This window comes from Festucalex cinctus, chromosome 3, assembly GCF_051991245.1.
Source record: "Festucalex cinctus isolate MCC-2025b chromosome 3, RoL_Fcin_1.0, whole genome shotgun sequence".
NCBI lineage: Eukaryota > Metazoa > Chordata > Actinopteri > Syngnathiformes > Syngnathidae > Festucalex > Festucalex cinctus.
In genome coordinates this window covers 31,474,984-31,502,560 of record NC_135413.1, presented here as the reverse complement: position 1 = coordinate 31,502,560, position 27,577 = coordinate 31,474,984, and the positions used below count along the sequence as shown (strand labels likewise).

Sequence of the window (27,577 nt, the reverse complement as noted above, 5' to 3'; positions counted from 1 at the left end):
CCCTTTAAAAAAAACAAAAAAAACACCTTCCTAAAACCTTACTAAACATGGTCATTTAAAAAAAAACGCCTTACTAAACATGGTCATTAAAAAAAAAAAAAAAAAAAAAAAAAACCTTGCTCAACATGTTTAAAAAAAAAACCGCCTTATTAAACATGGTCGTTATAAAAAAAAAAAAAGGTCGTTAAAAAAAATGCCTTACTAAACATGGTTCCTTTTATAAAAAAAAAGAAAAAAAAAGGCCTTGCTCATCATGTTTTTAAAAAAAAAACGCTTTACTAAACATGGTTTACTAAACGCCTTAACGTTTTTTGTTTTTTTTGTTTTTAAACAGCCATGCAATTAGTAATTTTAATTTCCTGTTTCTGACTCAATTAGAAGGATTCTTGCTAAAGGCTAAAGTTGAATTCAAACTGCCACGTTTTTTTTTTTTTTTTTTAAATGAGCTCCTGCAGCTTTAAGACAGCATGCGGTCCACACCATCTTTGTCGCCCCCACCTCACGCGGCCTCTGGAGGTGCCCGCTTTGAAAGTTGGACCGGTGAATTCGCGCTATCACAACACACACACAGAAGGCGGAGAAGTAGAAGGGGGCGGGGCTGGCTCGTCGAGATTGGACTGCAGCATGTGTGGGAGGGGTCCTCCGATCACAACAAAGAGCCGCGCGCGCACTCACACCCACTCACACGGCGGCGCGTACGAGAGGACAAACATCGCCATGCGGAGGAGAAGGTGAACGCCAGAGGGGGGATGCCTGCTGCCGGACTCGCGGCGGTCCCCCGCCTCCGCCTCCAAGCCCGGACCATGACCATGCCCACCACATCACGCACGCTCCTCTTCCTCTTCGTCACATTGCTCGTGCTGCTGCTCATTTTTGATGATATCGCACAAGTGGAACAAGAACAAGAAGCTTCGTGAGTACGCTCACTATTTTTTCTCGTGTGCGCGTGCGTGTTCCATTGTGTTCAACATTCAGACTTTCACCGCCAGCTATCAGCACTCATCCATCAATTCGTCCACGTTTGCGTCTCAAATCATCTTTCGCCATTGGAATGAATGGAAAGGCAATTAATTCGTTCCAAACGACGCACAATAAAACTTTTGAGGTCGCCATATTGCTCCTCCCAAGAAACGTTTCGCGGCATACGATCTTATACATTATTTACTAGGGGTGTGAATTGCCTCGTACCTGGCGATTCGATCCGTATCACGATTCATAGGTCACGATTCGATTCGATACCGATTAATCCCGATATGAATTTACAAGTCGATTGTTGTGACTTTTTAGTCCAATTTAGAAATTACCATTCAGTAAACTTGTACATGCACATTGTAAGATTTGTATGAAAATGAAATTATTTATTGATCTGAAACTTCAGTCAGTGACCCAACTGTATTTAACAAACAGGTTGTAACCTTTTTCATGTTTGAACAGCATTGAAATAAAATATTCAGGCTTAATGTTCCATTAATATAACATTCTTCCATGCTTGAGGTGTGAAAGGTCGACGTTTTGTTGGATATTTTTCCATCAAAAAAGGATGTTAAAAAATCGATTCGGCTGCCTATTGAATCGATTCGAGAATTGCTTGCTGTAGTATCGCGATATATTGCCGAATCGATTTTTTTTAACACCCCTATTATCTACCGTATCGAAGTTGGAGAACATTTGAGGCAGTACTTAGTAGAAATAGCATGATTTATGGCGTTTTAAATTTATTAAACAAAAACGAGGACTTTAAATGCATTATGCTTAATAATGTTTAGTAAAGGAGGAATCTTGTGTGTGTGTGTATATATATAAAAGAATTATAACTATAATTCAACAAAAGATGCCTCTGCCAAATCGAATATTGGGGTCTAAGGAACTGAGCGATAAAAGAAGAAAGAAAGAAAAAGAAATATGTCTCACCTGTACGTACATTGTAGTCTGCTCACGAGGTGGGATGACAAGATGGCCGCCCTGTGACATCAACGGCTTATTACACTGGAGCGTATGGGCTATTTGGCTATCCAGTCATTTATGCAGGTCAGTGGAATGGGCCAACAAAGTACTTCCCTGTCCTTCTTTTGCTTTGGGCTTCATTGGCAGTTGGCAAACCGACTTACTGGCACATTAGCGCCACCGGCTGATTTTGTGCTTCCACTGCAAGGAAATAGGGGCGTGCGCCTCTCCATTAAACGACGATTCGATACGTATATCGTGACATGGGGCGCGGCACGATTCAAGGATGGTTTGTTTCAAAGTGATTTGAACGTTATTTTATAATTATGTATTATTATTATTATTAATTAGATGAATCAGTTAGCAGAATTTCATCCCACCAAATATGGGAATCAGCATGGGCCTCAAAAAACCAAAAACCAAAAAGCACATCTGTTGGGCTTAATGTAGCCAATATGTAATGCAAAGTTGCATATTTGCGGTTTGTTTGTACATCTGCCGCAGCTGATATGGGAGCAGCCTCGCCGGGTCCCCAAGGGTCCCTTCGCCTATTTGTCTTGCAGCAGCTTGCGTGTGGGATCGGGCTACACTCGCAAGCTTTCAACGCACCCACAGAAAGGGAAAGAGGGCAACAGAAGGAAAAGAAAAGAAAAGGAAAGGAAAGGCTGCTCTTTTCATTCTTTTCTCCCCTGAACTGAATTTTTAAGCAGCGCAGCGGAAATCACCACACGCACGAAGAGAAGCGCCCCACTTCTTCCATTTTGCACATGCAACAATTCTTAATTTAGCAGGAGCTGTCATTAGGGTGCTCACATTTCCCTTTCAGCTTTGGAGCGCATAATGCGCTCGTATCGGCTTGTGATTTGTCACGGGAGAACAAGAAGATGAAGAAGAAGCACTTTGACCGCCGCCTCAATGCGGCCTAATACAATTACAACAATGGAGGTCGTGAAAAAAAAAAGGGGGAGGGTATCGTTTTACCTCCGCGTGACGTCCGCTATATGAGATCTCCTTTAAGATTGTAAGGAACAGAAAATACACTCGTTTTTGTTTTGTTTTTGTGGTCTCACTGTATTGTGGATTTTTTTTTTTTTCAATCATACATAACATTTTATTCCTGTGTAGGGTAAATAGTTTTGGTCTTTTCATTAAAGTTAATTTTTATTTCATTAGTTTAATTCTAGCTAGCGGGTTAGCTACTGTAGCTAGCTAGCTAGCGGGCTAGCTACTATAGCTAGCTAGCCATCCAGGTTTAGTCATTATTTTTGCTTGCTTCGTTTTTTAGTTGTTTTTTAAAATTAGTTTTAGTGTTGTTGTTTTTTTTTTTATATGGAGTATTTGTTGAGCACATGATATAAAAAAACAAAACAAAAAAACCTCACTCAAGCCAATATCACACTGAGTGGAGAACATTTGCGAGTGCTAGAGAATGTTGATTTTTTTTTTCAAGGTCGCAAAAGGGTCACAAGGACCCAACACATTTGCCAAGCATTTGGATGGTCGCAAAGAGTTTTTCTTAGCGCTAAGAAATTTTAGAATGTTTAGAAGACAAGGAAAAACTCTTTGTGAGCATTTCAAACTGTCTGCGAATGTCTTTGCAACGGTTCGGGACCTTGAACGAAATACCGTACTCAGTGGGATACAGGCTTAAGTTTTATGTAATAGCTTTGAGTAAACAACAATTCTCAAAACTTGACCTTCCTCCTTCTGTAGCAACGGGATGTGCAGCAATATCAACATATATTTATTTATGTATGTATTTATTTAAATGAACACCGAAAGCTCATGCATAATTCAGCCTCTAAAAAAAGGATCAAAAGAGCAACGTGTCAGAACAGTGGGCATTTGCTGTATTATCTTAATATTTGCACTTCTTGAATTGGCTTTTATTAGTTTGTTCATGAAGTGGCACATATGTGCATTCATACCCCATCGCGAGTGCCGTCGACATCATCTGCCTCCATGATGGTTACTTGTCTCCTCATTACAGCAGCAAATGGGCCCATGGTGGATTGCTCTAAAAATACCTGCTTAATTTAATGCGTGCTTTTCACCTTCATTCGTTCTTACATGGAAGACCCACAAGTGTGGCTTAGTAACACCATATCGTTCCTTTTTTTTTTTTTTTTTTGACAGAAGCTATAACACGTGTTTTGTTTTTCTTCTTAGAAATACGGGCCAGTCAAAGATGAAGCGGCTCTTCCCGAAACCACGCAGGTCTGTAACACAATCATCCGCGCAAACGCACCCAATTATGATGCGATTTCAAATGCAGCGAGCTGACGGGAAGCCGGTTGCCACTTCAGTCTAATTGTCAATTGGCAGCCAGCGCGTCTCAGAGTGCTTACTGTTATTTTCGAGGAGACAGCTGCTGTGCCTGCCAAGACCTCGTATTCACCGTCCATGTGACATACTGGACGTCTGCTTTGACCAGAATATCCTGGAATTGACTTACCACTTACTCGTATTACAAAACTCCACGGGCGTCGATGAAACGTGACTAGAGAAAATTCACATGTAACTGATACCCATTATAAATGCAGTGGAGAAAGAAAGAAAGAAAGAAAGAAAGAAAGAAAGAAAGAAAGAAAGAAAGAAAGAACCTGGATGGCTAGATAGCTACAGTAGCTAGCCCGCTAGCTAGATATACAGTAGCTAGCCCACTAGCTAGAGAGCTACAGTAGCTAGCTTGCTAGCGAGATAGCTACAGTAATTGGCTCGCTAACTAGATAGTAGGGGTGTGAATTGCCTAGTACCTGACGATTCGATTCGTATCACGATTCACAGGTCACGATTCGATTCGATACCGATTAATCCCGATACGAATGGTCACGATTCGATACCGATTAATCCCGATACGAATTTATAAGTCGATTGTTGCGATTTTTTTCCATTCATATTTAGAAAATACTAATCAGTAAGCTTGTAGAGTGTAAGATTTATATGAAAATGTATTATTTATTTATCTGAAATTTCAGTCTTATAGAGGTTGTAATCTGTTTCATGTTTGAACAGCATTAAAATAAAAATATTAAGGCTTAATGTGCCGTTCATATAACATTCTTCCATGCTCAAGGTGTGAATCCTAAAAAAATAAATAAATAAAAAAAAATAAAATAAAAAAAAATCGATTCTGCCGATTATTGAATCGATTCGAGAATCGCGCGATGTAGTATCGCGATATATCGCCGAATCGATTTTTTTTAACACCCCTACTAGATAGCTGCTGTAACTAGCTCGCTAGCTAGATAGCTACTACAGTAGTTAGCTCGCTAGCTAGATAGCTGCAGTAGCTCGCTCGCTAGCTAGATAGTTACAGTAGCTAGCTCGCTAGTTAGATAGCTACAGTAGCTAGATAGCTAGCATAGCTAGTTAGCTAGCTAGAAAAAAATAATAATAATCCCACGGGTATCCCCCTGGCCAACCGCCACTTATAAGGTTTAAAGCTCATTCTTACCCGTCGTTACTTCTTTTCCTAACGTGTACGTAGGTAATTTAACTGACACTAAGAGTGAGAATAAAAAATACCAAATCCTACAGTAATGATAGCGGGACCTACCCACATTCTCATTTCCAATTAGTCTCTGGTGGTGATACCATTTACAAGCCAATACTGTTATGCTGTGCTGAAGTAAAAAAAAAAAAAAAAAGAAAAGAACAAATGTGATCTTGTGTTTGTATGCAGAAAGACAGCAACGCACGTGGAAAGTACGTTGTTGCCAAGATCGGCTGAAAAAATAAATCATCTTCAGTCGAGCTACAACAACAGCATCAAGCTCCCATCATCCGGCTGGACCTTCAACAAGACCCTCTCCAAGATCATCAGGTAACACTTTCTTCTCTTTGCGCCATACAGCCGCACCTTGGCTTGCAAGTTGCATTTGTTCTGTGACTATGCTCGCAACTCAAATCATCTTTCCTCATTCAAATGAATGGAAATGCCATTCATCCGTTCAAGCACCAAAAGAGCACCAACATATTGTTTTATTTTAATAAGAGAATGTCCCGATACAGGGGCGGCACGGTAGTCGAGTGGTTAGCACGTCCGCTTCCCAGTTCTGAGGTCTCCGGTTCGAGTCCAGGCTCGGACCTTCCTGGGGGGAGTTTGCATGTTCTCCCCGTGCCCGCGTGGGTCTTCTCCGGGTACTCCGGTCTCCTCCCACATTCCAAAGACATGCATGGCAGCTTAATTGGGCGCTCTGAATTGTCCCTAGGTGAGCGTGTGAGTGTGGATGGTTGTTCGTCTCTGTGTGCCCTGCGATTGGTTGGCAACCTGTCCAGGGTGTCCCCCGCCTACTGCCCAGAGCCAGCTGAGATAGGCGCCAGCAACCCCCGCGACCCTTGTGAGGAATAAGCGGTCAAGAAAATGGATGGATGGATGGATGGATGTCCCGATACAGTAATGCACTTTTTGTTGATAATAGCGATTATATTAGTTGATTAAATCGGATTAAACAGCTGGGCCCTAGTAGTAAAAATTCAATAGAATGTAAATAATTAAACAATTTGTGCACAATGACTTCATGCTTGAATGAGTACTGACATTCTGCTGCTCTTATAGACATGCAAGTGACGACGACATCAGAGAGCATTTTGATAGCTTATCTATTGTGTTAGCATGAAGCTATTTAACCTTTAAGTTATGTGGCTTGATAAAATACCCGTGTATTTCCCTTTATTTTATGTATGTATGATGGTAAAATGTTTTATAAACAAGTGATAAACCTTATAAACAACGGATATTTATGGATAACACAGCACCCACAACATGTAGACAGACAATTTAATATGCGAAGATGATTCGTGACTAGAAAAAAATCCACATATAACTGATACTCATACATACAGTGGGAAAAGATGGATAGAAAGAAAGAAAGAAAGAAAGAAAGAAAGAAAGAAAAACCTGGCTAGCTAGATAGCTACAATAGCTAGCTAGCGAGCTAGATAGCTACAGTAGCTGGCTAGCTAGCTAGTACAGTAGCTAGCTTTCTAGATAGCTACAGTATCTAGTTCTCTAGCTAGCTAGATAGCTACAGTAGCTAGCTCGCTAGCTAGATAGCTACAGTAGTTCGTTCACTAGCTATATAGCTACAGTAGCTATATAGTAGATAATATAATATGCACAGGCATACAGTTTATCCTTCCACGAACGGAACTCAAATCCTCACTAAAGTGTTACATAAAAGAAAAAGAAATGCACCGAGCAGCGGCTCATATCTTGTGGTACCACTGAATTTCCCCCCAGGAAGAATGTACTAAGATTCCTGGACCCGGAGCGGGACATTTCCATCCTGAAGGGCTCACTGAAACCCGGCGATGTGGTCCACTACGTTTTTGACCGCCATAGCACGACCAACATCTCGGAGAACCTCCACCGTCTTTTGCCAAGCGTCTCACCCATGAAGAACCGACACTACCGGCTGTGCGCCATCGTCGGCAACTCGGGGATCCTGCTCAACAGCAGCTGCGGTTCCCAGATCGACTCGCACGACTTTGTCATCAGGTATTTCTTCTTCACATTTCAACCGCCACCTTCAAGTGACATTTCAATTCAGCCGTCAGTGCTAAATTCGGAATGTGAATCTGAAGAGTCAAGTCCAAAATGTTCTTTTCGATAAAACGTTGTCGGTTCCCCCACTCGTCAAAACGCAGCATTCTGATTAATATTGCATTTGTGGAATATGAGTTAAACTGTTGATGTTCATATTCATTTGACAGCAAGTGACAAATGGCCGCCCCCGGAGAAGGATTCAAACAGGTGGATTTTGCTGCTTTGTTGTTATTCCACAAACGCAATATTAATCAGAAAGCTGTTTTTAAGACTAGTGCGGGCACATAAAACTTAGAAACATCAGTATAGTGAGGGAATTAAATGCAAAAAAATGAGATTTGAGGACATTTCAAATTAAACAAAATCTTAAATGTTTCATTTTTAGACTGCAGACAAGTACAACATAAACAGTTGGAAGCAAGCCAATTACAGTATAAATATGTATTTGCTTTTTCTTTCTTCTTTTTTTTATGGCCTAAAAGCTCAGGCGAGGCTATTTAACTGCTGCTTGAAGTTGCATTTGCGAATCACTAATATAAATAAGGTGGAAATAAAAAGTCTACACACCGTCTCTATTCAACTACCAGGATTTTGTGATATAAAAGTGAGGCCACAATAAATCATTTGAAAACTTTTTCCACCATTAATTTGACTTACAGTATAACCTGTACAACAAAACAACCCAGAGATCATGTAGTTGCACAAGTGTGCACACCCTCTGTGTTCAAAATGAACCAGTCACATTGAAAGTGCCTTTCATTAACCCAAAATACATTTCAGAGGTACAAGTAGGCTTTTCCGCACTATTTATTTATTTAGCAAAAGGTTTTTGTGCTCACGCCGACTGCTGTTTGGCACTGTTCATAATTCCCTCCACCTTGAACAAGGCCCCAGTTCTAGTTGAAGAAAGACTGCCAGCCTTCGAGCTGTTATAAACAATTCAATTTTGGTCAGGGGAATTATGAACAGTTCCAAACGGTAGTCAGCGTTCACACAAAAACTAAACGCTTCTGCGAGAAAGTAAAACAAAAGGGAACACTTTATTCGTCAAAGGATCAATGTGATTGGATATTTATTTCCAAAAGTTATATTTCTTTCCACTAAACTTTGGACTTCAAATGGAAGAACTTTGTTTTGGCATCGGAGGTTGAAACTGCATTCACGTCAAGCGCGGAAGTTTCCACTTGTGAGGCAACATGCGCGTTAAAAGTGGGCCGTAATTGAAATGGAATCGCAAATTGCCTTTGGGTTTTATCTCCTCACAAATTTAATTGGCATTGGCAAGAGAGTCCCGTCTCACTTTTAATTCAGCTTTTGGAGTGATTGCGCCCTGTGTTGAAAATGGAAGTTTTAAAGAGGCTGCTCAAGCTTTTTTTTTTTTTGCTTTTTTTTTCATCATGAATTCAAGTTTGAAACTCAGCGCAATCAGACGGAGCGCAATTAAAAGCACAATTAGACGCAAGATTGACATTTTTTTTTTTTCTTCCCCAGATGAAGGCGAGCACTCTCAGGAGTCCTGTTCTCATTTACTTGAAGTTTGCGCTCGTATGCGAAATCATCAGCCGCCTCGGATTAGTGTTTGGCTTTAATCACAGGAATGGCAGATTGCGCTATTCATCATTATTATTTTTTTTCCTGTCAATGGCGGGTTATAAATCTGTCTGCGGTGCTAATGTGATGGCAGACTCAAACGAAAAAGCGTCCCCAGTTGGTATTCTGTGACCATCCCGACTCAAAGCGACGCCATACGACCAAACATCTGGTCGTCAACACAGCCGGATGTCGGCAACTGATTGATTGCCGCATGGCGGGAAAAGTGCCACAACCTTTTTATTACCTTTTTTCCTTTATTATTTTTTTCCCCCCTACAATGTATGCTTGTCTTTTTTTCCTTGTCTCCTCTTGCATGCTGATGATCAAAGGTCATGACTCACCAACACGTCGGGCATGATAATGACGGGAACGGCTGCAACGGTGGGAAACAAAAAGGGATGCGGATTTTCTTTTCTTTAATAAGTGCAAGAATTGACTCGGCTCGCCGTGCGTGTCAGGCGAGCGGGATCAATGTCGGCTGGCTGTGTTCAGGTTGCTTGGACAAACATTATCGCAACGGGGGACCGGAGCGTGCTTGAGAGTGCAAAGGGACAGTTGTGTCGTCACGCAATGGGTTCTTGTCAATTCTCCACACATTAGAAATATCTTCAATTTTCTTTTTTTTTCCCCCACAACGTGAAATAAAACGACATTCCTTGTAAGGAATTATTATATTCACTGAAAGTGTTTAGTAGCCTACATTTGTGCCTTGAAACACAAGCCGTCATTCAGCCAATTTTTTTGCTTTGCCTTATGAGCAAAAACTTGGGAGCCTGTGGTGGTAGCGGATGTCGACCAGGGCCGGCCTGCGAAGAGCAACAATCCGTGCATAATTGATGCATATCGGGAGGACAAAAACAATGTGATTCTGTTACTGGGTTGGTCATTGTTTTCCAAAGTAAAAACAAAATCAGATGTTTGCAAATGTTTTCTTTTGATTTAACACAGAAGTTAATCAGTCTTCTTTGATGAAGGACTACAAAAATCAGTGATCAATTACTGTTGATAATCAGAGGATTTGGACAATTTTAAATGTAAAAAAAATTGCTCCAAATGATTACTCGATTGTTAAAATAGTCCATTCATTTGATCATCGATTACTTGTCACTTATTCGATTAATTTGACAGCTCTATTGAAGTGAGTCGAGTTCACTAGCGCTGATGCGGCTTTCGCATCTTAAATTTGCGCTCGCAAGCCTGAAAAATAACGTGTGAATAACTCACAAGTCCACAAGGTCCGGAAAGGGAGCCGATTTCCTTCATCAGCCTGCGACTTGACAATTTTGAGCGAAAGGCGGACTGCACACAGAGCGAGATGCTCGGCAATCACAGGGTTGAATGAACATCGAGTAGGAGCTGATAACGCGCGTTTAAGATTCAGGTGCACATGCGTCCAAATACTCAATATCGACTCGCCGCGTCTCCTTATCCGAAGGTGCAACCTGGCGCCGGTGGAGGAGTACGCCGCCGACGTGGGCCGCCGCACCAACTTGGTGACCATGAACCCGTCGGTGGTGCAGCGAGCCTTCCGGGACCTGGCGGACGACGAGTGGCGGCGGCGCTTCGTGCGGCGGCTTCAGAGCCTGAGCGGCAGCGTGCTGTGGATCCCGGCCTTCATGGCCAAGGGGGGCGAGGAGCGCGTGGAGTGGGCCCTGCGGCTCATCCTGCGGCACGCCGCCCACGTGCGCACCGCCTTCCCCTCGCTGCGCCTGCTGCATGCCGTCAGAGGGTAAGTTAAGTAAGGCGGCGCTACTCGAAAGCGGGTGGCAAACTCCAATCTGCTGCCCGAGCACTTGCTTTGAATTTTGATCACGACGACAATGTGACTCTGATTCTTATTTTGGGCTCAAGCGACGTATGATTAGATTTTTTTAAATGTATTTCAGTAAACCTGTGGGGTAGGGACCAAGCCCTGACAACCGTCAAAATAGGTAGCGCTGTATTAAAATGAATTGCTTGGTAGTATTTCTTAACTTGTTTGCTCCCAAAAACGTATAAATACGTTCCATTTTAAATGTATTTATATGTTGTTGTTTTTATGTTTTTTATGCTAGAGCATACAGAAAGGCTTTGATGCAGCCTCTGAGCGAAAGAGAACGGTTGAAGCAATGGTTGTTATTACAAAGACGGCCAGCAAGTGGCAGCAGAGTATAAGAGATCAACTACAGCCATGTTGCAAAAGTCTCATTTCCCACACTGTTTTAAAAATATTTGGGAATAATTATGAATCTTAGCTATATCCTAATGCTAATTGCTGCAAAACAGAAACAGATAGAAATATACTTTTTTTTTTCCTGATGAAAGAAGAGACTTTAATCTTTCTTTTGGTCGGTTCCATGTATTTATAGCAATAGAACACAATATTCTGTGGGCCTTGCAAAATCAGTCAAAATCCAGTAAGACAGCCGGGCGCGAAGGAGGTTGCTTCAGTGAAAATGGCTGCCAGTGAGTTTTAATAATATTCTAGGATCATAAAACATCAACACCATGCATCTAGCATATATACAATTATGAGCTCATCTTACATCATAAACTGCATTCAGTGGTTAAATCATGTGAAAGCAAATTTAGAGGTTTGTTTTAAAACTACAGTATGCTATAAACGTTTGATGATGAATGCTGAAAATATGCAAAGACTGAGAACAAAGCTAAACTGCCTTTCAATATTCCTGAAAAAAATAAATAAATAAATTGGCATGGCTAAAACGGGGCCCAGTGATGCACCCGTAAAAATATAAGAACTTGAACGCCTTCGTTCACATCAGTGGTTATCCGGCACAATTGCAACATGCAGTTAGCTAGCTAGCTAGCTAAACCCCCCAAAATGCATCCACTGACGTGGCTGATTTAAAGCGGCCCGTTGTTGGCCACGAGTGCATACCCGTCACGGAGAAAAAGGCGGGAGAGTGAGGGGGCGGAGTTAAAAAAAATCTCAGGCGTGGAGCAGGATTATTTTCATGGGACGTGACGTGACATTTCACATACTTTAATCGTTTCAATTTGGCAGTGTTGTTCAAAAACACTGTTCTGACTGTGGCATGTCAAATTTAGAAGACATTTTTATTTTCACTTTAAAAGTACTTTTAATGAGTCAACACATCAAATTAATGTGAGGCTCATCAATAGTATCAGCTAAACGCGTATTAAGTCATTATTATGAAAAGAGGCAAACGGGAAAGTAGACGACTATTTGTTAAGTGGTTGAATCGATAGGGAACAACTTTTGTTGTTTTTCTTTTACGTTCACTTTTAATCAAGAGCCGCCATTTGAAAGGCAGACGTAAAAACACTATCAACAAATTAAATGAAGATTCCATCAGACTGTGCCAAAGTACTACTTTTATTGCTTTGGCATGAACATGAAAGTAGTAAATAGATGGGATTTGTAGCAAATAACGACAAGTAGGTTCCAAGAAAAATCCACACAGGGCGAGACTGACGGATGGACAGATGGACGCACAGATTAATATGCAGCGCTTGACAGTATTGATGCAAACTGCTGCAATATTATCTTTGCCAGGAATTGTTGTCGTCTCGTTTGACAGCAATCTTCACATTTCGTGCTTTGTAAAATACCAAAGTGATTCGTTTAATTGGGTCTTCAGAGTCCAACGGCTGTGACCTTTGCTGACTGATCCGCAGTCAGCATTTCACGAACTCCCATCTGAGCAAAATGTGAATTTATCGATTTCCTGCGTGTTTGAAATGATTCTGCCTGACATTGAGACTTTCTAAACACCGTAAATAATGAACACACTTTTCTCCGTCTGCTCTTTTTGTTGTGTTCCGTCTCTATTATTATTTTCCTGTTGATTTAGTTTGAAGCTGGCCACAGATTTCTTTTAGCGATTTCAATCCATCATCGCCTTCAGGCTGTTATGGAAACCCGCTGGCCTTTTTTTTTTCCTCTCTCTTTTCTCTCTCATGTTTGTCATTATGAGCACACTGCTGCGGATCCTTCCTTCTCTCCCTCATTAAAAAAGAAACACCTCTGGCCAAAGAGCAAACGATGCCATTTTACATAGGCCAGCTAACAAGCGCACGGCTTTTGCCATTAACCGTCTGTGCGCTCAGCACTTTCAATCCCCTGAAAATGTTCTCGTCGACGGAAGCCAAGGCCTTTGTGTGGGTTTTTTTTTTTTTTTTTTTTTTTTTTTTTAATAAGTGCTCCCCAACCTTGTCATTTTTCAGCAGGCATCAGCTATTATGTGCATAGTGCACAAAAGTGCATAGAATGCAATGCAACAAACATGCCAAGATTTTTCACTCATGACAGATAATTAACATTAATTTATTTAATTGAATCATGGTGTAATAACCTTATTTACTGATTGATTGAAATTTTATTTTATTATTATTAATTCAATCTCTGGTGTAATAACCTTATTTATTGATTGATTGAATTATTTTTTATTTTATTATCTGTTCTAATTGCTGCCGGAAATGTAAAATTTCCCAGAGGGAGCCATCCCAAAGGGGTCAAAAATTTCAAGTCTGAGTCTAAGTCTAAGTCTAAGACCTCCAAGTAGAGCTGGGCGATTAGAGATGTAACGATATCCAAACATCACAATACGATATTATCACAATATGAAGGTCACCATACGATAATTATCACGATATTGTGGGGAGGTTGGCGATACAAAAATAAAAAAAAAAAAAGGTCACAAAATCAATGTGCTCACCCAAAAAAAAAAAAAAACACGGCTAAATAGCGGACGAGGGGGAAAAACTGCAGCCAAAATGGCGGACGAGGAGCCAAAATGGCGGACCGGGCGTAACCATTGTAAAGTTGAAACGCCTTAGGTCGAATGAGCCTGAATTAACTCGAGGACTCGCTGTATTTATATATTCATTATATCGAACCATGTGCTCACAACTACGCATCAAGTTCATCTCAAACCACCTTTGCCGTTTTTTTTTGCATGACACATGATGATGGGGTAAAAAGCATTTAAGAGCTTTCTTGGAGGAGATAATTACACCTTCCTCCCCGCTTGTTAGAAAGCGTCCAAATTACCTGTTGTGCTATTGGATTTTCAACCTGCGCATTCATTCGCCCTTCACGGCACACGAGCCGCCATGAATGACACGCCGCCTCCGCATCAACAACGACACGGGCGCGCGGCGAATTGGCTGCCCGCAGGTTCAGTAATGATGTGAACCGGCAAGGACAATAAAGCAGCCAATTGGCCGTGAAAAGTTGCTCCGAGAAGGATAACATTTGGCATGGTAACTGCTTACTGTGTGTCTTTCTTTCTCAGTGTGGATAGTTTACTCGCAAAGAAGATTCACTGGTTTAATAAATAAATATGCTAAAAATGGCATTTGACTCAGTTCAAATAAAATAAATAAAACAAAAATATTTGGAGATGGTCAAATTAAGAAGGGACGGTATAAAAAAAACAGGTTATTTTAGTTAACTAAAAATAATTAAAAAAATAAAAAATAAAATTCCAAAAACAATATTGTTACGTCGCTCCCATGGTGTTTTTTAAATATTGCACACAAGTAATACACGTTTAAAAAAAAAAAAAACTAAAACTAATACTAATACTGAAACTAACCTACTAAAACTAAGCATTATTTAAAGAACTAAACTAATAAAAACTAACAAAACCACCCTGAAAACTAATAAAAACTAACTCAAATGAAAAATTCCAAAACTATAATAACCCTCCTGCCATATTGCAAATAAATTGGTTTATATACTGTAGCATTTTTCTAAATATGCAAAAGCACAAATACATTATTTGTACAATTTTTAGGACTAAACACAATTTCTCTTCATAACATTATGTGGCCCTTGCGTCCTTCTGATTTCAAGCAAAAATGGCACAAAAAGTGGATCCACGGGTAAATTGTGTATCTTCTGCCATCTAGTGGAATAGCATTTCATTGTTTTGCCTTTCACTAGCACATTTCGCTAACAAAGACAACAAAGACACTTGTGTGTAGTAAATAAATAATTTTCTGACCGATTAAGTGAAATTGCAAAACTAAGGATCACGGTCCACTATTGTGCCAGTCCACAGTGGTTGGGACAAAAGAGGACCATTTTGTTGTTGAAGATTACAACAAAAATGCTGATTTTACTCAAACCTACCTACATATACATAATTATATGTAAATAGTCTAATTAAAGCACCTGTGTATAATAGTTTATACACAATTACAACCCCCTTTAGTGGGGGCGTCAATTGTTGCTGGGTTTCACTAATTTCACTACTACAATTTCAAACTAAGCTCGGGGTACTTACTCCGTGAATAAATTGCTGTTTTTGTTTCTAGGTACTGGCTGACCAACAAGGTCCACATCAAGCGTCCGACCACGGGGCTCCTCATGTACACCATGGCGACCCGCTTCTGCGAAGAGATCCATCTCTACGGCTTCTGGCCCTTCCCTCACGACGCGGCGGGCAAAGCGGTCAAGTACCACTACTACGACGCGCTCAAATACGAGTACACCTCCAGCTCCAGCCCGCACACCATGCCTCTGGAGTTTAGGACGCTGAACGTTTTGCACCGGCAGGGGGCGCTGCGGCTGCACACCGGCAGCTGCGAAGCGGAGACGGAAGCGCCGAAGGAGGTCCAAAGCGATTAGCTGAGTGGATTATCGCCTTCAAGATTGTTTTTGTACAACGTAAAAGTGCTGTGTGACCCGATTTGCAGCTCAAGCTTTTTGACGTTACATTTACAAAGCAACAACAACAACAACAAAAACACACATACCCCAAGAGGCAATGGTTCTGAAACTTAAAAAAATAAAATAAACTAGACCAAGTGTAATTTCTGGAGAAATTGCGTGGGAATGTTGAAAGCTGAATACCAAAAGCTGAATGCTTATGAAGTAAATTGAAAGATAAATTATGTGAAAATTACGAAGTTTTAATTGAAGTTGAAATATAAATGAATAAAAAGAACTGAGCAGTATCACAGAGCTGGTAATGATGTATGGAAGTGGGCATAGAAAGTATAACTTAGAAAAAGTTCAATGTAAGTCCCATTAAAAATTAATGGGGAAAAGTTGATAGTTAACGACGTGTGCGAGTACTCTAAGTAACATTGACGATATATACCCCGGAATGTAAACCATAAGTATTATATGGGAGTTATTTATGGGCAAAAAAGTGAGAATAAAAATCTGAATAACATTTTTGGGATGCTTTCAGCATTCCCACAATAAAAACGTAGCTCTCCAAGTATCACCATCATGAGTAAAATTCAATAGCATAGTAGTCCTGTTTTCATCAAAAATGATGTTTAACTCTTAAAAACTAAAATATAAGCCACAGTAATATAATGCACAGTTTGAGCATTTGATGATGTGCTTACATAGATGAAAATAAATGAGGGAAACAAATACAGTAATCCTATTCACTGTGATGTACTTTTTTTTTTTTTTTTAAATATCCGTAATGGTGATCTTTTCAAAACAGATGGCTACTTTCACAACGTTATGCTTGACCTAAACGTCAAATGTTGCCTTACCCGGGCAGCCAAATGAAGAAAGGGCAGAATGTCGTATTTTATTGAGCCTCCCTGAGAAAAAAAAAAAAAAAGTCGACTCGAAAGTGTAGCAGCTGTCCACACAGCCCTGTTTGCACACACATTGCAAATAGTCAACTCAGTGAAAAGATTGTCAAGAACACCACCAGCTCTTCCTCTTCACTGGAATAGTTAGAATGTAATTTTTTTTTTTTTTATGACTGTACAAGGTCTATATTCTTAGAACTGAGTCCCTTAATGTGCTTTAAATGGACGCGCAAGTTTTCTTAATTAACTTGAGATGATGACTAAGTCACTTAAGTGTTCTGTATGTGAGTTTATGTGGGGAATTTGGGTGGGGGCGTGAATTACTGCTGTTGTGCCTATCTATAACCAATGTACAATATTTAACCATGTCATGATGGATACAAACCAAGACGTGTTAAGGCCACACTGAAAACAAAATAATGGTACTATGAAAGGTGAAAAAAAAACACCTTAAAATTTAGTAAGAAAAAAAGGATGTGAATTTATGAGAATAAAGTTGAAATATTACAAACTGTCATACTATTTATGATGCCCTAGAGCAGAATTTTTCAAAGTTGTAATACGAGGAAAGCAGTAATTTCTTTTTTAAAAGTAGAGTAGACATATATAATCTGGTTGATTGTGGGGAATAAGAGGAGAAAAAAAGCTAAATTACATAACTATAATAAAGTCAATAATATGAAGAAAATCGGAAATTTCCAAAAACAAAGCTCTAAGTAATGCGATTAAAGCGAGTAAAGCAATTATGAGAATAAAGGTGTAATTTTACAACCATAAAGCTGTAATATTACAGGCAATTAGATTATGTTATCAGTTTGACTTTATTCTCGAAACTCTTTTGTAATTTTTTTAGTCTGGTCCTAATATGTTTTCATAACTATAATACATGTTTAGAAATTAGAGAGGGGTTCCTGCTAAAGTGCCAGACGTTTGAGTTGACTGAATCGCAACAACTTAAAATTAAAAAAATTAAAATAAAAAAAATAAAATAAAAAAATCTAAACATACATATAGTACAATATTTTAATTTCCTGTTAGACAGAATCCTGATGTACAGTTTTATATTATTTTAGGGTTCGCATTGAAGTTTCTGTTCTTTAAGTACTGCACTTTTTTTTGCTCATAGAATTGTATTTATTTGCAAACTTCTGTCAGTGATAGGGAACTTTATTCTACCAGGGGCCCCATCAAATGATCATGCAGGGCGTTAAGGTTCCCCATCCCCTCATGTGCATGCAACTGTACTGTAATGAAGTGCTTTCAAGCCGAGCCATGTGACGTGTACGTCCGAGTAATTGTTGTGACAGGCAGGATGCACCTCGCTGTGCGGACAATTTGGTTTAAGAATCGACATGAAAGTTGTGCGGCAGACGTCAGCAGTCTGGAGGCAACGAATGCTCCTGAACTCGTGGAAAACAGACTGATTCGAGATTCCAGGAAGTTCATTTAATGGCACCTTTGTGAGACTTGCAGTCATGCTGCTTTTTTTTTTTCTTTCCAATTCACATTTTGTGTCTTTATTCCAGAAAACAATATTAACTCTTGCATGTTTTGTTTTTCTCAAAACGTCATCTTCAACCATAAGGATTGTATTTCAATTTTCTGTCTCTTTGACTCAAGGACATTTATAAGCGTTCATTTATGACAACGTGAATGTATTTTTGTCATAGAAAAAAAAAAAAAAAAAAATCTTATAGCGACAAGAACTTCAAAAGGTGGTTTTATTTCACAGATGGAAACAAAGGAGGCCACTGTGACGACATTTTCAACATCTCGATTGGAAACTAAGCTGGGATGAGTTTTAGTAAGGTTGACAAAATTAGCTACACTCTTTAAATAGCTCACACAATTACGTATAACGAGTTGTTTTACAATTAGATCCATAGGTAGCAGATGTTTCTGTTTAAATAAAATCCCAGAATAGTTTCATTGGTTGAACAGGGTTTTTTTTTTTTCCACACAGTTCTTAAAGAGACAGGGTAACATTGTTGGTTGGCCAAAACCACTTCACATGTACTGTACCTGTACTATACAATCAGATCTACATTCGACTACGACACAATACTGGAATGAATAGAGTTTGTGGGTGGAAACATCATCCACAACAAATATAAAATATGATTTATAAACTTTGTCTGCACATTCAACCCTGCACTCCTGTTTTGAAAAACGGACAATAAGTGTCTACTGAAGTGATGCTGCATTTTGAACTGAATGAAGTTCGATATTATTGCTGTTTAAAATAAATAAATAAATCTGAAATAGAACACAGACTTTATGCATCAATGTGAATAATAGCTTGAATGACAACACAAGGTCATTTTATTAAAATATTCTTGTCACAGCTGACACGGTGGTTGATTATTTTGAATCTTTGTACTTTAATAAGCTGTGTTTCACGTTGTTTAGTTTTTTTTGGGTTTTTTTTTTATCCATTTAAATAATTTTTCTAAATATTTTGGAGAACGCATTCACTAAAGTGAAGCAAAGGGCATTATCATAGTTTTAAGACTTCATTTTCACTTTCACTCGCTTTTTATCCCGATTAAGAAAACATATATTTTTTCTAATAGCATATTTGCCTAAGTCGCATTTCAACTTTTTCCAAAAATAGGAAAACAACAAATATCTGAAGTTGCCTTGATTTTTCAACCTTTGCAAATTACTATGACCTGGATGACTGAGAATCTACATTCACAAAGACAAAAAAACTAATTATCGCAAGCATATTGCTTTTTTTTTTTTTTTTTTAATTGATATAATGACAAGGCTGTCAATATATTTAATCCTGCATTCTAAAGTAAAAAGTTCTCCAATCTACAGTATCTTCTATAGGGAGTACATGAAAAGTGATGTTATTTGTGGAAGTGCTCCACAGTATGTAAAACACATTGATGAGGAAAATCTCATTTCCCAAAAAAAAATAAATTGAAATTTGAATAATTTTTCCTGAATACAACACAGCTTCTACCTCTCAATTCATACACTGAATGCTACACTCACCACTTTGAAAATAATTTAATGACATTTTTAATGTTTTGACACTCAGTCTAGATTTGGTCATAACTTGATGTAATATAACCACAAAAAAATGAACACATGGTATGAAAAATTGAAAACTCAGATATAATAATAATAATAATAATAATATTCTCTCTGATATGTAAGCTACAGTCAAGATTAGCAGCAAATTAGTTCACACATATAATGAAAAATATAAAGGCTTACCTTTTTAATAACAGTAAGCCTTATGTGCGCTAAAGACTGGTTAGTAGTGTCCACATATTTGGTACGGAAGTCAAGTCAAAACTGCATGTGCACATTGATAGTTTTTTTTTTTTTTTTTTTGCACCTACAAAGCTCCTAGTAGCTCTAGATCATAGATATGATTAAGCCTGTATCAGTGTGGGTGCGCATAAAAAAATGCAGCTCAACAGCAACGTGTTCCTTCCATGTTAAAGTGTAGTGAGACGTTTGAATAAGTCACCAGTAAGATCCGTTGGAGACAAAAAAAAAAAGAAAAAGAAAACACAAGACGTCACATGGGTTGATCCAAAACGAAACAAGTCGGTCAAATATCGGTCCGTGGTGAATTCACCTGCAAGAAAGCAGAAATAAAAAGTATGTCACTCTGGCTGTTACTGTTCATCTGTGAGCAAAGTGAGTTCGATGGGAGCGGCAGGTAAACAGGATGCCGCATCACCCCTTGAGGAAGCTGCCGGTGTGAAGGAACAATAGAAAAGGACGGAAGGGGTGAAACCTTGTGTCAACATCACATCTCAAATGCTTCACTACAACCACAGTTTGTCAGCGTGGACCTAAAAACTTGAATTTTTATGTTGGCTTAAGTGTAGTAGTCAAACTTGCGGGCTAACTTTGAAAGAGCAAACCTGTAATTGACGTCAAAAAGAGTGGAGTCGTCCTCGTCGTCGTTTTCGTCGTTGAGGGGGGCCATCTCGACTCGCTCTGCGGGCGTTGTGATGATGTCATACTTCCGAGTTTTCCTGATTCTCCTCCCAGATCTGTCATTTCAATAAAAGAATTATTTTAAAAGATGGAATCATTTTTGCAGCTTGCAAACTTATGTCAGTGAGGGAATTTATTATTTGATCATTTGTTAAAAGTGTAAGTTTGCTCATAGACTCAAACTAAGAGAGATAAGATAGCTCAAAGGTGAACATTTTTCATGTTCACCTTTGTAATTGCATTTGTGTTCACCAGTCTGTTATTCAGGTTGCAATCTTTGAATGTTAAAGTAGAGGAAAAGCTAAACTCTTGAATCTTCAATTCAAGCCCTCAGCCAGTGGAACAAGGTCATTTCTTTGTACTTACAAAAAAAGTACTGTTGTATGCTTCACTGTGTCTTGATCTTAGAATTGATAGTTTTTATGTGCTAAAGTTTTCATGGTGTCTGATGATACCAGTCTGCAAATAAAATTAATCAGTATCATCATCATATGACAGAATATTACGCGATAATCGAAAACATATTTCCTCAACAGTGTTACAGGAGGCTCCAGGAGTCCATCCCAGCTTTTGACCTGTCCACCTTTCTGGTCAAATTAAAGCATGGTACAGTTGCAAAGAAATCAGGTAAAGGCACTGCTTGTAGGAAGATGATTAGACAGACGGGCGTTGACCTTTCCTCCAAAATTCCCAACCATCACATGGAGTAAACACTGTCACATGCGCCAAATTGAGCCAAATGAGGCTTCACACAAACAGACGAACAAAATGATGGCGATCACATTCTCATCCAAAAAAAAATGGGAGTTTTCTTTGATGATAGAAATTATTGATTTAGTCTTAATTCATCCCCTTCAAAATGCTTAATCTACTATAATCATTTCCCTTCTCACGCAATGGACGAGTTTATCATCTTGCTGTGCTTGATTTGTAACATTGGTGCGGTTCTGAGGAAAATGGAGCGGATGATAAATATGCTATTTAATAGTTACATACGGGTCCTCCTTACCTGACAACTTTGTAGAGCAGGCAGATGATGAGCGCCCCTGTCAGCACGCAGGTGAAAATGACGATGACTTTGAGCGTGGGCAGATGCGTCATAAGGGAGGAAGTTGGGGATCCGACGGCCGCGTGGGTGCCGTTGTCGCCGCCGCCGCGTAGGCTGTCATCCCCACGGAGGCTGACGGATGCCGAGGCGGCCGAGGTCGCGTTCGACTGCGCGGCGGGAGAAGGAGACAGATTTCGGGGCTCGCCGTCGACGCTCCACGACGCCGCCACGAGTAAAGTTAGAGCTAAATAAAACGTCGCCATTGAACCGACACGGCGACACGGAATCCGGCTGATGACGACGGTTCTCCTCAACAAAACGTTACACACGCAACGACAGCTGTCACATTCTAGACGGGAGGTTGGACTAACTGTTTGCTATTTTACACGGTAAACAATCCGAGAGACACAAATTAACATCTTGACTGGGGTTGAAACTTAGAATTAATTTTAAATTTTAATTTTAAATTGGTCTTAGCTTGCATTTAGTTGTACAAAAGCAGTTCCCTGGAGGCGAGTTGGAGGCAATACCTTTGTGCTTGTTGCTTTGGGATTATCCGCCTCCTCCTGACCGGAAGCGCTCAAAAGACCGGCCCCCTTGTTCCTGATGTGTGACGTATGCGGTCCGGTGACACCTTCACGAGGACTCGGAATTGCCATCATCTCCGCATGACGTCACTGGTCAACGTCAGCATCTGAACGTAACGACAAGATTGTGTCTCGCTTTAAATGAAATGCTGTCATTTGCATAACTCAACCAAGGCACATATTTTACATTTTCAAATCCCATGGCACACCACCAAAAAAAAAAATGTCACAGAAAGGTTAATCATGTGCTCTCTGTCATCTTGGTGGCATAGGATAACCAAACATACGTTATTCGCGGAAAGTATTTTTTTCTCACCCAAATACAAGCCCCCTTTTCAATCATTGTTGATTTATTTTCATATAAATTCTATATAAATAATATTTCCCACTGTCAAGTTATGTTAAATCCGCACTTTTGGTTGTAATGCGTAAAAGTTCCAAGGAAAGCTTTTGACAAAACAGTTTAATTATTATTCATGTATAATCCAGCACATGTAAAATTAAGACAATGCACATCTTGTACTGTACTGTATTGCCCTTATGTTTCAGTTAAAGGGGAGACCACCAGATGGCAGCACAAAACTACAGACGCAATTTGATCAGTTCTGCCACTTCTTTCCATTTTAGCGTAGTTCTGGTTACATATTTTATTACAGTATTATTATTTGTTAAAGGATGTATTCTCAAAATGGACAAATTGCAGCTTAATGTTCATGTTAACTGGGTTGCTGTTTTTCTGTATTTATTTTTAAAGATTCTCTTTCTAGGTCATTTGCTGTAATAGGATGCAAAGTTTGCTTAAGGAGGAGCTATGGATAGGACAATGTGACCTCTGTGCACACAGCTACACTGTCAAGGTTCAACATTCAAATCGTTTTTTTTAAGATTGCATAAATGAGTTTTAATAAAATCTCCTTGTATTATGTAACCATACAATCATCTTCCCAAAATTACAGGATATTTTAATATTAATTTATTCTGTGAGGCGGGTTGAAAGAAGCTGACCTTAAAGTGACTGTCTTACAAATAAACATTTGGCTAAGGCGTTAAACCTGCATTGTAACATGGTAGGGAGTTTGGTTTTTTTGGAAACATTAAACCAATTAAATTAATGTAATCCTGTTTGGGCTGTTTTGCAAGGTCTGCCTTCACACAACAGTATCTGTAATTGCTTGTGTACAAAATACATGGTGCCTTTGCTTATAGGATTTGTACGATAATGCTCATTAATTCTACAGACTAATATAGTGCACAGTGAATACAAAGTATACACCTGTGTGTGTGTGTGTGTTTTTTTTTAATTGAGGCAAAGATAAATCACTTCAAAACTTTTTCCATTGTGATCTATAACCTGTACAACTTCCAAAACAATGAAATATTTCTGAGAAGTGTATTAAAAGTTAAAAAGTCTGCACACCTTCTTATAACTGTGGGTGGCTGTTTTCAGGTCACAGCTTCCCACATGTGATTAATATATTATTACGTTATACTGTATGTAACCAAGGTTAAACTTTTTTGGCCACACTATTCCAAAATGTATGTTTGGCACACGCAACACAGCCCATCGTCAACAAAACATACAGTGAAGCACCGTGGTGGTCGGTGGAAGTATCTTTGAGGCTGTTTTTCTTCAGTTAAAACTGGGAGGGAATTATGATCCGTTCCAAACATAAGTCATTGTTAGCACAGAACCTTCAGGCTTTCACTAGAAAGAAAAATATCCTGACTACCAGGAAAAAAAATATATTGTCCAATCATGTTTATTTTGATATTCCCCAATCTTTGTGAAGTAACTGGAATACTGCAAAAGAAATTTTTGAAAAAACATTTTTACTTTTAAGCTATGATGTGTCCACTGTCCACTACAGAGGACATTTTTCAAAACTTAAATGCTAGGCTCAAATACAGTTAAAATAATTCAAACATTAGTTTAATGTGTTCCTAAGAATCTTATAGAAAACATGCTAAGAACATTTAAAGCCTAAATTTGTTCAATAAAAAGTGTTATACACTTACTTTTCCTCTTCCCTAAAAAGTGCTTCACTGAGGGAAGCCATTTTCTTTTGTGATGCAAACAAAGGTAGCAAAGCCCCACACCAACGCATTTGGCATCATTGGAAAACTCTGAATGTCGTCTGTAGAGCACCAAAGGAGTTAATTCGATCGTATGCACTGGGTGGGAAATATTCAGGTTTAAAAAGGTCCACTACAGAGGACAAATTTTTATTGCTGGTAGTCAGGAGGAGACGTAAAAAAAAAAATAAAAATAAAAAAGAAGAAGAAGAAGAAGAACATTTAACATTCATTTTAGGTTAATCAGAGGTACTTTAAATGGTGGCATGTGTGCAAAATCCCAAATGTGATTCTGAACACAGCCAGATCTCCAGTTATAAAAGGGTGTGCACACTTCTGCAACCACATAATCTCAGTAGTTTTCCTTCCAAAATGAAAGGTTGAAAAAGTTTTGAAATTAATATATATCACAAAACCCTGGCATTTGAACAGGGGTGTGTTGACTTCTTATATCCACTGTATGTCTACTTTTTGAGTACATACCTGACATGTATGATAGGTAAGCACCTACTTCCCCTCTTCAAACCTGTTTTACTGCCCCCCCCACATGTTCACTCAGCTTACAATGGCTGCATTTGTTCAGCCCGAACAGGCCGGTGCTGTTGCCAGGCGGAAGATCTTTTTAAAGAACTCTTCCTCATGCAGCGGGCATGCGCTCTGGCGTTGAACATTTCATTGGCTACCGATGGGGGTGGAGTGCATACCACAGGCTCCAGAGAGCAGCCACCAAACAAATGCTGCATGGACTGAACAGCCACTGAGCAAGGTTTGGATTACACTGTTGAATTTACCGTTCAGAATGAGCCTCAAATTGTGATGAGTTGATGTATATAATAGAACTAATATGTGGGATTCTGTTGAGATTTTGACATTATTTTCCTGCCCAGTCAGTCTGCCATAAAGCAACATTTGCCAGTTACCAAAATGGTCACTTCCAGTTCAAACCAAAGAAATTCACGGCTGAACAACTCGGCGGGTTTACAAATGTTTATAATGTAGCAGATGTGATGGACAATTAAAACTGCTAATGAGCTAGCATATCGTTTCCAGTTTAAATTATAAGCGAGACCCAACAACCTCTGCAAACCCATACATTTATAATTTCATTTGTGCCTGTGTCTAGATAGCAAAAAGCATGGCGAGTCTGAGATACACAGGCACAGGTGCAGGAGGTAGCAATCCACTCATTCCTTGACAATCATGATATGTTTTTGTGGTTCAATAACAAATAATACAGTACAGTATATTGTTCGTGAAGCTATAATACCTTAATTCGGTGTCGCAGTTTTGCAGATGCAGCACGTTGGTAGACACTTCAGTCGAGCTTGACCGCATTGCTCAGCACGTAGCAGTCGATTCAATGCCCTGAGAATATGAGGCATCTCATTGGGGTGTTAAAAAAATAAAATAAAATCAATTCGGCAATATATCACGATATTACAGCTCACAATTCTCTCATCAATTCAATAGGCAGCCGAATCGATTTTTCAACATCCATTTTTGAGCGAAAAATAATCAACAAAACGTCTTACTTAGGGTTAGGATTTAATGGGACATTAAGCCGTAATATTTTATTTCAATGCTGTTCAAACATGAAACAGATTACAACCTGTTTGTTTAATACAGTAGCTCACAGTTATAAGACTGAAGTTTCAGATAAATAAATACATTTTCATACAAATCTTACAGTGTACATGTACAAGTTTACTGAATAGTATTTTCTAAATTTGAGTAAAAAAAAAAAAATCGCAACAATTGACTTATAAATTCGTATCGGGATGAATGCGTATCGAATCGAATCCTGACCTATGAATCGTCAGACTGTTGAAGACTATCCGACAACCCATTACCCAACTTATATTTCCTGAAAGCTATTGCGCTAAAGTAGCAAAGCAAATGACCTACAAAAATCTCAAAAATTAATGTTTTATCTTGCTACCTTTGCCAGTTCCCAAAATATGAGTTTTTGTAAAGTGACATACATTTAGGAAATACTTTGTATCACCTGGATGAATATTCAGTCATGAAGGTGAAAATGACAAAATGGATTATTTACCTTAACGGTAATAGACTGACATATCAATCATGTAACTGATTGAAAACAAACCAATAGCGCAAAAGTGGGTTTATTTCTGGCAAAATTAAGTGCTTGGAAAAAAAGAAGTACTAAAATCAAGGAACTGTGAATTTTCAAATTCAACCTGCCAAAATATAATAATAGCTGTAATTTTCTGTTAAATATATCTTTTAAGTCATTTCAAGCATTGAGGTGGTAATGGAGAAGCATCAAAGCTAACTGTTAGGTTCAGTAGAATTAAAAATATGTAAAGACGACGACGTGTGTAAATGTTTCTGTAGCGTCAAGAAACACAAAGAAGACGACGACGTTAGCAGCATTAGCTGGCGGCCATTGCTATCGCCGCAAACGAGACGGCGAGAGAGGAAGTGGAGCTTCGCTGACGTTGCGAGGCAAAAAAAGTGGGCAGAGCCGGCGAAGGATATGAGCTGGTCGGGAGGCGGAGAGGAAGGACACACGCAGCAGAGGAGCGGAGCGAACAACACCGAGAGGAGCGCGCGCCTGAGCCATGCCGCCCCAACGGCCACCAAAACGACCAAAATGGGCAGAAAACACCACGCCGACCGGGGCAGACGACGGCGGATAGTCGCATTCGACGATGTTGGTAAGAAAACGATCCGAGAATTACACGTTAAATGGCGGGAAAGCGCGACGACTGGGTGTACGAGGCAATATGGTGGAAAAGGACAACTGTTCGACGCAGTGTTGTAAAAAAAAATGGCTATGGCGTGTTGGCTGAAATAAAGACAAAGACTTAGACGACGAAATTCGCTAGATATTGAGTAGTTGTGAGTGGAAAATGACTTATTTGCTTGCCCTACATTGTATTTACATCAAAGAACTTTGAAGAAGGATCTTTTTCTCGATATTTCTTGATGTCTTTCAACATACGCATTTAAAAATTGCTTTGTCCTTGAAAGGACAAACGCCCTTGTGTGGTTTTTGTCGAATAAAAGCAAATTATTGAGCAAATGTTTAGTCTTTACAACGTGTACAGGTGCTTTGTGATAACTCCTTTTATAGGTTTGTGTGTTTTTGATGATTTTCCCTTTTCTAATAATTTTTAAGGGTTTTTGTCGAATTGTGAATTTTATTAAATAGTAAAGAACGACACGTTTTGAAACCACATGATCAAATACACAGTTGAAGGTGCATTGTAAAAACGTTTTTCGGTCTTACACAATTTTAATTTTGTTTAAAAAAAA

At 39.2% G+C, this 27,577-nt stretch overlaps 3 protein-coding genes across 11 annotated transcripts in view; 2 read left to right on the top strand and 1 right to left on the bottom strand.

Annotated features, from left to right (window-relative positions):
• The first annotated feature begins 237 nt into the window (after window positions 1-237).
• st8sia2 (ST8 alpha-N-acetyl-neuraminide alpha-2,8-sialyltransferase 2) lies at window positions 238-18,928 on the top strand. The gene is made up of 6 exons (XM_077517619.1): window positions 238-913; window positions 4,114-4,161; window positions 5,630-5,770; window positions 7,190-7,447; window positions 10,524-10,817; window positions 15,377-18,928. The coding sequence occupies exons 1-6, from the start codon at window positions 468-470 to the stop codon at window positions 15,687-15,689; spliced, it is 1,500 nt and encodes a 499-aa protein (XP_077373745.1). The 5' UTR covers window positions 238-467; the 3' UTR covers window positions 15,690-18,928.
• On the bottom strand, window positions 18,326-27,149 carry fam174b (family with sequence similarity 174 member B). Of its 5 annotated transcripts, none has more exons than XM_077517622.1 (6): window positions 26,352-27,149; window positions 25,563-25,660; window positions 22,166-22,329; window positions 21,597-21,802; window positions 20,512-20,643; window positions 18,326-20,219 (listed from the first exon to the last, which is right to left on the bottom strand). In XM_077517622.1, the coding sequence occupies exons 3-6, from the start codon at window positions 22,295-22,297 to the stop codon at window positions 20,216-20,218; spliced, it is 474 nt and encodes a 157-aa protein (XP_077373748.1). In that variant the 5' UTR covers window positions 22,298-22,329; window positions 25,563-25,660; window positions 26,352-27,149; the 3' UTR covers window positions 18,326-20,215. The 5 variants fall into 5 exon arrangements, with proteins under 5 accessions (XP_077373748.1, XP_077373749.1, XP_077373746.1 ...); XM_077517623.1 differs by having other exon boundaries at window positions 27,001-27,147; XM_077517620.1 differs by having other exon boundaries at window positions 25,563-27,149.
• The window catches only part of chd2 (chromodomain helicase DNA binding protein 2), a 32,635-nt gene continuing 29,979 nt past the window's right edge, over window positions 24,922-27,577 (top strand). For 4 of the 5 annotated variants that reach the window (XM_077517615.1, XM_077517618.1, XM_077517617.1 and 1 more), the window contains exons 1-2: window positions 24,923-25,061; window positions 26,654-26,976. The gene's annotated coding sequence lies outside the window, so the exon portion shown is untranslated. Of the gene's footprint in view, window positions 25,062-26,653; window positions 26,977-27,577 lie in introns of all 5 variants that reach the window. The other variant, XM_077517616.1, reaches the window with a different exon arrangement.

What these genes read in the sequence shown, in the direction of transcription:
- fam174b (XM_077517620.1), bottom strand. Translation starts at nt 22,297, where the DNA reads ATGATGGCAATTCCGAGTCCTCGTGAAGGTGTCACCGGACCGCATACG. An exon ending in CCAAAGCAACAAGCACAAAG is followed by an intron (nt 21,803 to 22,165) that starts GTATTGCCTCCA and finishes CCCGCCGCGCAG; the next exon opens with TCGAACGCGACCTCGGCCGC. An exon ending in CTGCTCTACAAAGTTGTCAG is followed by an intron (nt 20,644 to 21,596) that starts GTAAGGAGGACC and finishes TTGAAATGACAG; the next exon opens with ATCTGGGAGGAGAATCAGGA.
- st8sia2 (XM_077517619.1), top strand. Translation starts at nt 468, where the DNA reads ATGCGGTCCACACCATCTTTGTCGCCCCCACCTCACGCGGCCTCTGGA. An exon ending in ACCCTCTCCAAGATCATCAG is followed by an intron (nt 5,771 to 7,189) that starts GTAACACTTTCT and finishes ATTTCCCCCCAG; the next exon opens with GAAGAATGTACTAAGATTCC. An exon ending in CTGCTGCATGCCGTCAGAGG is followed by an intron (nt 10,818 to 15,376) that starts GTAAGTTAAGTA and finishes TTTTGTTTCTAG; the next exon opens with GTACTGGCTGACCAACAAGG.